At 39.9% G+C, this 12,902-nt stretch overlaps 1 protein-coding gene and 1 pseudogene across 1 annotated transcript; both read left to right on the top strand.

Annotated features, from left to right (window-relative positions):
* The first annotated feature begins 874 nt into the window (after window positions 1-874).
* On the top strand, window positions 875-2,893 carry LOC118827458 (annotated as a pseudogene).
* A 4,116-nt stretch (window positions 2,894-7,009) lies between these two features.
* Window positions 7,010-12,363, top strand: LOC118827084 (chemokine-like receptor 1). Its single transcript, XM_036598288.1, has 2 exons — window positions 7,010-7,314; window positions 11,331-12,363. Exons 1-2 carry the CDS (start codon window positions 7,010-7,012, stop codon window positions 12,361-12,363), a joined length of 1,338 nt encoding a protein of 445 aa, XP_036454181.1.
* The last annotated feature ends 539 nt before the right edge of the window (window positions 12,364-12,902 follow it).

Here is a 12,902-nt window from a genome sequence, read left to right as displayed (position 1 = left end):
AGCCAGATCAGCAATCCAGTCAATGTTTTCCATGACTTAAGTGTCCTTTCCCTTCTGCTGTAAGATCAACTTGATTTCATTTAGCAGTGCAAAAAATCAAAACATTGGCATGACTCAGCCATCTCACCTCTGCGTGATAGATAACATCCCCATAGACTGCGCTGATGTCTTCCAGAAAAGACTGAAATTCTCTGTGATTCAGTGATCTTGCATAAAATTAATAGCAGATACAACAAAGTCCATTATATCTTTAAATTGCAAATGTTTTCCACACAGTGCCTCTTCGTGAATTGTGCAGTGGTAGTGTTTAAGTTGCGCTGCGAGGTTTGGTCCTAGGTGCCTCTTCAGATATCCAATGAAGCAATTCGTCTTTCCGATCATGGAGGGAGCATCATTGGTTGTTAGCTTACCAAAATACAGAATCACGTTTACTACGTGAACGTACGTTATGAGTACAGGCGGGAGAATGAGTCAAATGTTTGAAAGTAAACACGAGGGGGCAGTGTTTCGCATTTTCATGAACATGCCTAATGAATTTGACGTGCCAGCTGTATTTATTTAAAAATGCGTCAGTACTTTCTTTGGCAGGCCGCATAGAACGTCTTGCTGGGCTGTGTCTGGCCCGTGGGCCGTATGTTGTGCACCCCTGATTTATATAAACAAAGCTGACTGTAAAGCTGTCATCTACTGCGTCCTCCAAAATACACCATGGCGTGCATCTATTTAACCTAATCCTCCTTGAGGCCAGTTGCCCAACTGGGTAGTGGGTGTAGGGCCACAGCAGCGAAACCTTGAACTGTGAAATCTAAAGTACATGCAGAGCGGAACTGAAAGCTACAGTATTTTTACTGACAGAAAACTTTTACCACTCATCATAAGCAACAAAACATTCAGCTCTGCAGCACCATACAGAAATAGGATAGGCAGGTAAGTCATTTTTTTAAAAACGGTGCACCATTAGAATACAATCATTTGCATTTCTGTAACAGTTGAATGACACAGTAATCTCTACACAAACGAAATGATTTTGTTTATTTGATTTAGACGCTGACAAAAAATGAATAATCAGCTCCACTTAAAATTATGAGGTGACTGATAACACTGTTTTTGTTGAATTAACTCAACTTGAGGACACCAGAGTTCACCCAACTGAAATTTCTTAGTTTAGTCCAAAATTTGTTTTTTACTCTGGGACTCCTTTCACCCCAAAATCACACCAGGCATTTTTTTGGTAAAAGTGAAAGAAATATCATTACCACATCAGGAAGGAGAAAAAAACACAATAGAATTTGATGGGCTGCTGTAAGTCTTCCTGTAAAGCTTGAAATAATAATTTGAATGTCAAATCACTTTATATGTTTGTACATATTAATGGCAACATTATTAAAAAACAACATTACACTGAGGCAGATGTTATGACAATGACATATGAGTTCTCTTTGAATACTGTTTCAAGACGATCACAATCATCAGATTCATCCTCTTGTGGAAGATGTCCGAAGCACAACCCACATTGCAAATGTTATGTGCACGTCATACATTTTCAACAGAGAGATCACTAAATCCTTAGATCTTACTCTTAAGAATTTTCCACCTTTGATTCCTATTTATCTATGATCTTAACGGGGGCAAGATGATATTTAACTGTACTAAAAGATTGGCATACTAATGCCTATTTCCCAAAACTGCTCAAAGTCAGGTAGTTTGCAATTACCTGCTCTGCATGACAGCTGCTTTCTCATGAATTTGAAGACACTTATCTGTACACTTGCGAATGTGCCTTCAGGATCAAAGTCAGAAATAATGTCGTTGCCTACGTGGTTTGTAGTAATTCAGCAGAGCTGCACCTTTTCTGCTTGTGTTTGCTTTACAGATTGAGAGGCATCATGAATTCAACCCCTATGACAAAACCAGGACCTCCAGGCTATGAGAACCACACAAACTGGGCTACAGTTCCACCAGGGATGTGCAGAGATGTGCCATGCATTTTCTATGCAGTGGTGAATGTCATCATCTTCATCCTGGGTGTTTCTGGAAATGGTTTGGTGATCTGGATTGCAGTGTTTAAGGTGAAGAAATCTGTCAATGCTACCTGGTACTTGAGTCTGGCTGATTTCCTCTTCTGCTCCACCCTGCCCTTGGGTATTGTTGAAGCTGTCAAAAAGGAGTGGATCTTTGGGCTTTTCATGTGCAAGCTCATATTCTTCATCATGTACTTAAATTGGTTCAGCAGCATTTTCCTCCTCGTCATCATCACTGTGGACCGCTGTGTGGTTGTTATGTTTCCTGTGTGGGCTCAGAACAAGCGCACCATAAGAAAGGCTTCTGTGATAGTCCTGCTAGCCTGGATCATGTCAGCAGCACTTAGCCTACCGTCAGCCTTTTACTCTGATATTAAGTATGATGACCACAACCTGATAACTATTTGTGACAGAAATTACAAGAGCGATCAAGAGAAAACTGTGGATGTGGTGTGCAAATTCATTTTTGGATTCTTGATCCCGTATCTGATCATTATCATCTGTTATTTTGTCATTATTCGAAAGCTGAAGTCCAACCAGATGGCGACGTCCAAAAAGCCATTTAAGATCATAACGGTGCTGATAATTACTTTCTTGATCTGCTGGCTGCCTTTTAACACTTTTATTTTGATGGAACTAGACTATGAAAAATATAAGAGTTTTCACCTGTCAGGATTAACAGTTGTTGTCGTTCTTGCTAATGCTAACAGCTGTCTGAACCCATTTCTTTATGCTTTCATGGGGAAGGACTTTAAGGACCAATGTTATGCACTTCTGTCCAAGATTGAGAATGCAATAGCAGAAGAGGATGACCAGTCCGAGGCACAGTTCTTACCACCTCTGGGGAAAGCAAGCTTTCAACTACTGTCTGAAGTGTTCAGTAACAGTTAAAAGACAAAACTGGCCTTTCAGTTTTTTACTAAATACAATTTATTTTCTTCAGCCAGTTGCATGCTTATTATAACACTGCTGATAGTAACAGAGGAAATAAATATGCCTGCAAAAGTGCCTCAAAAATGATGGCATAACTGATTTTTTTTTTATTCAATGCAAAAAAAATCATAATGAACATTTATTAAAATTACTTTTATGATTTAGTGTACTATATTTCACTATTAGCTGTTCACTTAATATTCTATGTAGTTTTCAGATTCTTACCTTAATACTTCATCATTATTATTATGTTGCTGTGCATATGATATCTAATAACTTGTTAGCTTAAGCACACATGATATCCAGTCACTTATTGTTAGCTTAAATTTATCTTTTACTGTAAAGGTATATTAAGTCTTTGCAGCTATTTTCTACCATTGAGGCTATTGTGTTGTATCTGCCATTATGTGCTCAACTTGCACCAGTATAGCAGATCAACATGACTGCTAATTTGAAAATCATTTTAATTAGATCACTTGGGTTTTTCAAAGTTTCTGTCACTCAATAGTTGAGATGTGAACAAAGTCATTCAAAGTGGTTTGAAATAAAATTGTAAATTTCAAACCAGTCTTTACAGTGGTGATATGTGGTGGTGATCGGGTCACACTTTTTAGAATATAAATAAAGCCATTTTACTTACTATCCAAAACAACAAGTGAGCCACTAAGTAGACGTGTTATCATAAAAAAAAGGAGTACACTTTGGGGACTACTGTGTCTTGTAACGTCTTGAATGTACCTCTCCATCATGACTGTTTCAATAAAACACATTTTAGGCCAAGCCCTCTGACACTATTAAAAAACAACGTCTCCGGCAGCAGGCAGCATATTCATAACCATTTAGAGTAATAACTTTCTGCCAGGAAGTTTTAATTTCTATGTATTTTGCTCAATTTAACATGTGAAAAAATAAAATCTTAAAAGATAAAGCTTTTTATTTTGGTGTTAATTTCAACAAATACACAGTAACTTAACAACTGTTGTTTTCTTGGCCTTTCTTTTCAAGACATTTCCAATACAACAGTTTGGAATGTCCTGAAAAAGAAAGAAACCACTCATGAACTGACAACCAGACAACAAACAGGTCAGCCAAGGAAAACAACTTTAGAAACATTGTGAGAGCTTTGAGAAAGGTCAAGGAAAACAACAGAAGTTGATGATAAAAACAGTGTGAGAGCTGTGAAGAAGGAAAAAAAAAAACAGGCCAGCTTGGAATTCACAGAGAAATACAAAGTTCTAGTTTTCTAGTCCAGAGTTTTCTGGGCTGATCACACCAAGATTAACCTTTAACAAAAGTGTTGTAAAGGTCATATGTATATATATACATACATACAGGGATTTGTATCCAATCCAATCAAAACTATATTTAATCTAATCATCATGTAGCAAGATCAGGGCTGTAACTAGGATCAAAATTTTAGTGAGGTCCAATGTGCAAAAATCTTTACCTTTTTACCCATTCATAACTGTTATGCACCTTTTCCTTTCATTTGTTCCCTCGCCATCCCTCCATTCTTCCACAGACTGCTATTACTCTTTTATAAACTGATTTGACCCCAGTTGTCCTATTTCAGTTAATTAGTTATGCAACTATTTATTTGTGTTTATTTTGAAAAAAAATTGCTAAAAATACATGATGAAATCTACACTAAATGAAGCGATAGTTTAAATCGATTTTATTTCATTTACTTCTCTCTCATGCATCTCTGTCCTCACTGATTACTGAAGAAGCACACATTATAAAAGGCTGTCTGTACCAAACCCAAGCTAATGGAAAAGGCAGCAGCAACTCATAAAATTAATAAGACAAAATACGGCCTATTATTCCTGCTGTTTTCTTAATAATGTTAGCTACATGATACTATATGATCAATATGTTGGTTAACAGTAAACATTCTCATGCTGGCTGTAGTATATTATGTGTAGATAATACAATACAACTTTAATTTCTCAGCTAATTGCTAATATTGCCAACTACAGAGCTTGTAGCCTAAACTGAGCAGCTACTGGAGATAGACTAAAACATGCTGGTTTAGCCAGCAAGATTACGAACAGTCCAAACAAAAAATAAAATATGCGGTTTGCATTTTACAATCTTAATGTGTTAATTGCGCTCAGAAACTCTAAGCTTTTTTACCATAGCAATGTTATCTGTTAGCCTATAGCATGTGTGCTGCATACCTGAACATCTCAAGAAGTCAAAGATACTCTGGTACTCAGGGCTGTGTAGCAGCTCGTACAGAGATGAACAGCGTGGGAAGTAAAATCTATGGCTGAGCCACAGCTGTTCTGAGGTCAGCTGAAAACCAGTCACTGCTCAATGGGAAGTTACATCACTTTCTTTCAAATTGAATAAAACCCTTCAGAGACTTCTGAGGACCTCGGTGTCATAACGCTGGTTATAAACATTATGAGTAGGTCTGTGACAACGTGGCTGCAGCCCTGAGTAGACTACCACATTATCATAAGGGCGCAGTTTCTACATTTATTCTCATGAACAGAGAAAAGTGAAAAAAAATCCTTTTGAAACTACCAAGGTCTGGACCTCGGTGTCCTTATAGCTATGGCATCACCCTCCTAGCTAGTTACGGCTATGAAGTCCGCCTCTGTGCCCCCATCCTCAGCCACGATCCTGCCGAGGTACGTAAACTGATCAACTTCGTTGACTAGCTGGTTCCCAATTGTAACCCTCTGCGTTTTGTGGTTGACACTCATGATCTTCATCTTCTCTGCACTGATTCATAACCCAAACTTCGCGGCTTCTTCCTCAATGCTGGTGATTATTTGTTGGAGGGTTGGCTTTGTTTGCTCAAGCAGCGCAATGTCATCTGCGAAATCCAGGTCGGTGAGACGGATTTGGTCCTCCTATGGAATGCCAAATCCTGGTTTCATGATGAAGTCGATCATGAGGAGAAACAGGAATGGAGAAAGAATGCATCCCTGTCTGACGCCCGTTTCAATGTCAAAGAAATATGTCTGGCCATTTTCTGTCTTTACACAGCTTGAGTCTTGGTACAGATTTTTGATGATGGCAATGTAGCGCTGAGGAATACTGTAGATTGCTGCAATCTGCCACAGTGATTCTCGATGAACACTGTCGAAGGCTTTCTTAAAGTCGATAAAGTTGACCAGCAACGGTTTCTGGAATTCAATGCACTGCTCGATGGTATTCTGCAGTGTGAAGATTTGCTTGCTGCACAACCTTCCTTGTCTGAACCCAGCTTGCTCTTAACATAACTCTTGATCCACTGCAAGGAGGAGTCGATTGAGGTGGACGATGCTGAACACCCTGCTAGGCACTAAAAGGAGGGTGATTTCATGCCAGTTTTTGCAGTTGGTGAGAGTTCCCTTCTTTGGCAGTTTGAGGATCAGCCCCTTTCTTCCAGTCAGCTGGGATGTGCTCCCCCTGCCAGCAGTGGTTGAGCAACCTGGTCAACGCTTGCACCATGTCATCTCCACCGTACTTCAACATCTCTGCCAAGATTTGGTCCAGTCCAGGTCCTTTGCTGTTCTTCATGCATTGGATTGCTGTACTGACTTCGACAGTTGTAATCACTTCCAGGATCCAGGATCTCACGCAGCTACATCCAGGATCTCACGCGGTGTAATTGCTGCAAAGTTGTGGGTGGTGGTAGGAGCTACCTGGTTGAGTGTTTCTCCAGCGTGCATCCTGATCCTCCTTGCTGATAAGAATCTTCCCGTCTTTGCTCTTGATTGGCGCACTGGCATTGCTCTTCAACCCTCTTGAACAACTCTGTAGAGCATTTTCGTGTTGTTTCTGTTGGCTGCTTCCTGAACTTCGGCACATTTCCGCTTCAGCCATGCTTTTTTGTCAGCCCGACAGCTTTTCTTAACTTTTCTATCAAGGTCTTGGTATTTCCAGGTGGCTTTTTGTTTTTCTTCTTCTTTCTTCATCTGGTCATGGTGGTGTTTTACATTTTTTCTCTCATCGATCAACGTTCACGTGCAATCCTGAATCCAGCATTCTTACTGCATTGCTCTTCTGTGTCCGATCATCATCTCGGCTGTTTTGGCTGCTCGGGAGAGACCTTACCAATGCAGGATGACCACCTTGTGTCGAAAACAGTGGAGATGACAGTACACTTCAGGAGGAGCCCTCCAACCCTGCCAGCACTCACCATCCTGAACAGAACTGTGATGGCAGTAGAGTCCCGCAAGGTCCTAGGCACAACAATCACCAGGGACCTGAAATGGGACAGCAACATCAGCTCCATCATCAACAGAGCCAAGCAGAGAATTTACTTCCTGCGTCAGCTGAGAAAGTTCAACCTGCCCCAGGAGCTGATAATGCAGTTCTACACAGCCATCACAGAGTCCATCATCACCATGTCCATCACAGTGTGGTGTAGCTGAGCCACCAAGCATGACCTCCACAGACTGCAGTGCATCGTCTGGTCTGCAGAGAGAACAATTGGGGTTAAGTTGTCCACATAGCTGGAATTGCATGCCTCCAGAACCAGGAAGCATGCAGAAAAGATCTCTGCTGACTCGTCACACCCCGGCCACCACCTGTTCCAGTTCCTTCCCTCAGGCCAGCACTTCAGCCAGATGAGGATCAGGACATAACAGTCAGCTGTTTACCGGGAGCCAGAGCGCCGGACATTAGTGGCAACCTTAGACTGTTAGCTAATAAGAGATATTCAAGGATAGTCATCCATGTAGGGGCCAATGATATTCGTGATATGCGTCAATCTGAGGTAACTAAGGGTAATATTAGAGAGGTGATTAAACTGGCCCAGACGATGTCCGATGCCGTAATTTGTTCTGGTCCCATCCCAATGCGGCGCGGCGCTGAAGCCTACAGCAGACTCTCAGCATTAAACTGCTGGATGTCCAAGTGGTGTTCGGAAAATCAAGTGGGCTTTATAGATAATTGGTTACAATTCGAGGGCAAGCCTGGTCTTATAGGTAGGGATGGTTCTCTCCTTTTAGTTAAGCTGTTATAGTCAGATTTACCGGAGTCGTTAGCCACACTCTGGAAATGTTCACATTCTCTGTTTTACATACACTCAAACAGAACAAAACTAATTCCATCTCCCTACCTTTTTCCGAGTAAACGACTACCCACCTGCCGGACGGACACTGATGGATGATTGTCTGCGGAGCTCTCCTGCTACCCGCTTCAGACCAGTTGCCCACGCCCCAGTCGCCGCCACTTGCCCAGCTACCGCCACTTGACTTGGACTAGCTGCCCACTCCCACTCTACACTGAAGTTTTCATGGACTCCTAACTGCTACTACTACTACTTCTACTACTACTATTAATATTAGTAGTATAATAATTTTGTAGGTAGTTTGACCAGAGGAGGATGGGTCCCCCCATGTGAGCCTTAGTTCCTCCCAAGGTTTCTTCCTCAGCTCTGAGGGAGTTTTTCCTTGCCACTGTCGCCCCTGGCTCACTCACCTGGAGGATTTACATTTCATGTTAAAACTTTGTCCTTAATGGATTTCTGTGAAGCTGCTTTGTGACAACACCAGTTGTAAAAAGCGCTATACAAATAAATTTGACTTGACTTGACTTGACATCCAGGCTACAGAGGAGCTTCTTACCACGAGCCATCTCTCTCTTGAACAATTAAATATTACACATAAAAATATTCCAACTTCTAAACTGCACTTCTAAATATACTGGTATTTATTATCACACTCAACATTCCTTTCTTTGAAACCATCTGCCATCACAGACCAGTGTTTCTTCTAGCACCACTTACCTGCCTTATTATCCCACTTATCTGACTGTTACCTCACTTATTCCTTTCTTTGCCACTATACACCCTTTAATTGCTGCTGCACTCAGCACTTTAACTTAAGACACATACTTTGCACATCGTAAGGTTTACAGGTATGACTGTGTGTGTGGGTGTATGAGTGAGTAATGGTAGGAATGCATGTTTTATTTTTATTTTATTTTATTTTATTTTATTTTCTACATGTAAATGTTTGTCAGATACTGTGCACTGTGAGCTCCTATAACTAAAACCAAATTCCTTGAATGTGTAGGCACACCTGGCCAATGAAGCTTGATTCTGATTCTGATTCTATGTCCTGAATGAATCCACGAAGGTAACTGATTATCTGGCTAAAATTAGAATAATGGCTAAGCTACTTAATGCTAAATTATAGTCATGCCCTTTCAGTGAGCAGTGTTCATGATGTGACTTGTTTGTCTGGCATGCAGTGCTCTATTTTTGCTTTAACATTGTTATCAGTCTAAGCTGATTTTATAGTGCTTATGTTGGGCAACTAGCCACAGTGTCTGGTAGGTGAAATAAATCATCCAGTCAGATGTGAATATTTAGCCAGATCAATCTTTCTTAATCATTTGACTTTATTATTTTATGTCATAATTTTACTTGTTTACACTACAATGGCTACAATGGCTGATAGAAACAAGGCCGACTGTAAACCTTTCATCTGCTGTATGCTCCAAAACACACCATAGTGTGAATCTATTTAACTGAGGCCACTTGCCAAAGTGAGTGGCAGGCGTATGGCAGTAACTGTGAAATCTGAAGTAACTGCAGATAGAAAGTAAATGTTACAGTATATTACTGAGAAAAAAATGTTATCACTCTTTATAAGCAACAAAAACACCAGCTCTGCAGCACCACACCAAAACGGGCATTGGCAGGTAAGTCATTTTTCAAAAACCTGAGACCACAATAATTTGCTTTACTGCAACAGCTGGATGACATAATAATAACTCTACACAAATAAGACAGATGAACCGCAACCAGTTCATCTGTTTCAGATGCTGGCAATTGTACTTGTCTCTCACTGTAAAAGATGAGAAATCATCTCAGCTTGAAATTACAAGGTAATGGATAACACTGCTTTTGTTGAGGACACCGGAGTTCACCCAACTTAAACTTCTTAGTTTAGTCTAAAGGTCTTATAGCTCTCATTTCTAGTTTCTCAGTTAAATAAATACAAATTTGTTTTTTACTCCACTTTGTTTAATTTGTTTCTTCACTATCAGACTCTTTCTCTCACAGTTTCTCCTTTTGTGCCAGAAGTGAGCTATGAGATTGCTGGGGTCCAAACTCACAATCTCCTGATGTTGGGGGTCATATTCTTAGACCATTGCACCACATTACTCATCAAAGTTAAAACAATTCTTTTACAGTTTGCTAAACATTAAAAGACAGAAATGTGAGGAACCTCAGGAGCCTGCAAGTGATGCAACAGGCTAAGAATTCACCCCACCAGGAGGTTGTGAGTTTGAACCCAATGCCATAGCTGTCCGTAACTGGGAGCCCAAGAGGAGAAAGTGCCTGGTGGGACTGTGTGATGGAAAGAGTCCCAGCTAATGGAAAAACTGACTAATAAACATTAGTTTAAGTTCTATGCTGTTTACATAACTGAGATGCAGAACTGAATATGTTAGACCTTTTGAAAGTTGTTTTGATATAAGTTGTTTGAACTCATCCTCAAGTTGAGTTAACGCGAGAAGAAGTGCAATCAGTTACCTTTTCATTTTAAATTGGGCCAACTTTCAATTTTTAACAGGGCAAGAATGAACTTTTTAATTACAGTTGAGGGTTTGGGCTCCCAAGTGGAACTAGCTTACACTGCAAGAACTGCTAAATAAATACTTCTCCATTTGATATTGTTGTAAGAACATTAGATATTAGATCATTTGATTTAATTCTATACATATAAATAGGAGAAAGAAAAAAGTGAGTCACCTTGTAAAGCCTGAAATAATAATTTAAAAAGTCAGAATTGTGGGGTCGAGTGTTTCGAATCATATGTCTTTATGTATTAACATCAACATGTTAGATTAAAATATCATTCACTTTTTCTGAAAATACATCCTTTAGAAAGTTTTGACTGAGTTCTCTTTGAATACTCTTTCAAGGAGATCGCAACCATCAGATTCACCCAGTTGGGGAAGGTATATGACGCTTAAACCACGTTTCTTGTAATTACATGCAATTATGTGCAATTTTTACCAGAGAGATTTCCAAGTACTCAACATTTACACAATGCACTGTATTTTCCACCTCAAATTCCTTTTTCAGTATGACCTACTAAGCAATCTTGACAAGGGAGGCAAGTTGATATTTCAACTGTGCTAAAAGACTACAGTGCCAGTGCCCAAACTGCACAAACTCTGTAAAAGCACCCACTAGGTGGTTTGGAGGTAGACTGCAGTTACCTGCTCTGCAGTACAGGTAAAACACTGTTATTTAATTTTCATCACCTGCATGGATGAACTTGATGATGGTTTTCAATTATTTATAGGCTTCTTTTGTATGTGCCTTCAGGAAGAAAGTCAAGAAGAATGTTGTGTAAATGCTGTGTGTTGTAAATCAGCAGAACTACACATTTTCTGTTTGTGTTTGCTTTACAGATCAAGCGGCATCTTGAATTCAACTCCGATGACAGAACCAGAATATCTAGGCTATGAAAACCACACAAACCTGACCACAGTTCCACCACCTTGCAGGGATGTGCCATGCATTTTCTATGCAGCAGTGAATGTCATCATCTTCATCCTGGGTGTTGCTGGAAATGGTTTGGTGATCTGGATTGCAGGGTTTAAAGTGAAGAAATCTGTCAATGCTACCTGGTACTTGAGGCTGGCTGTGTCTGATATCATATTTTGCTCCTTTCTGCCCATCGGCATTGTTCATGTGATCAGAGACAATTGGATCTTTGGGCTTTTCATGTGCAAGTTCCTGTTCTTCCTCATGTTCTTAAATTGGTTCAGCAGCATCTTCCTCCTCGTCATCATCAGTGTGGACCGCTGTGTGGTTGTTATGTTTCCTGTGTGGGCTCAGAACAAGCGCACTGTAAGAAAGGCCTCTGTGATAGTCATGCTAGCTTGGATCATCTCAGCAGCACTTAGCCTACTGACAGCCTTTCACCTAGATGTTAAGTATGATTACCAAACCCAGACAACTATTTGTCACACAAATTACAAGAATGATCAACAGAAGGTTGCGGATGTGGTGTGCAGATTCATTTTTGGATTCTTGATCCCGTATCTGATCATTATCATCTGTTATGTTGTCATCATTCGAAAGCTGAAGTCCAACCAGACGACCAAGTCCAAAAAGCCATTTAAGATCATGACGGTGCTGATTGTTACTTTCTTGATCTGCTGGCTGCCTTATAACACTTTTGCTTTGATGGAACTAGACTTTGAAAAATATAAGAGTTTTTACTGGTCAGGATCAAAAGTTATTCTTGTTCTCGCTAATGCTAACAGCTGTCTGAACCCGTTTTTTTTTTGTGCTTTCATGGGGAAGGACTTTAAGGACCAATGTTATGCGCTTCTGTCCAAGATTGAGAATGCAATAGCAGAAGAGGAGGACCTGAACAAGGTCCAAGGCACAGTTCTTACCACCTCTGGGGAAAACAAGCTTTCAACTACTGTCTGAAGTGTTCTGTAACAGTTAAAAGAAAAGAACTAGGCTGTCAGTTTTACACTAAAAACAACTAATTTTCTTCACTTTTTCTTTCTTTATACAATTTTGCTGTTAACTTTTACATCTTTAAATATTTTTAAGGTTTTTTTTTAGTGTTACCTTAAATCCTGATAAGCATGATTGTTATCATCTGTTATAGTGTTGGATTAGTGTGTTTGACTGTTGTCCTCATTTTTATGCTCCAAAGCAATAAAAAACATGCTTTTCCTTTATATTTCTTCTTCTAAAACAAATTTAACAAAACTGTAGCATGCTAATGTTTGAACACTTCACAGGCCACATTTTTACCCGGTGTGTTCAATTCAGCAATTAAACCGTAATAGTGCCTTAAAATGTCCAGAAGTGTTTTCTGTAGAGAATGTTTTCTTACTTAGTATTAAATAAATGGATTTATTTTCACTCACCAAAATGTCATTTGACCTGGGCATCTAAAGTTTGGCATGTGATGAGCAAAAAAGCTAACATGGGTTTGGGAGGATGCCAAAAATGCC

This window comes from Colossoma macropomum, unplaced genomic scaffold (genome assembly GCF_904425465.1).
Source record: "Colossoma macropomum unplaced genomic scaffold, Colossoma_macropomum, whole genome shotgun sequence".
Classification (NCBI taxonomy): domain Eukaryota; kingdom Metazoa; phylum Chordata; class Actinopteri; order Characiformes; family Serrasalmidae; genus Colossoma; species Colossoma macropomum.
Note: the sequence above shows the minus strand (reverse complement) of the source record. Positions and strands in the feature narration are given on the sequence as shown.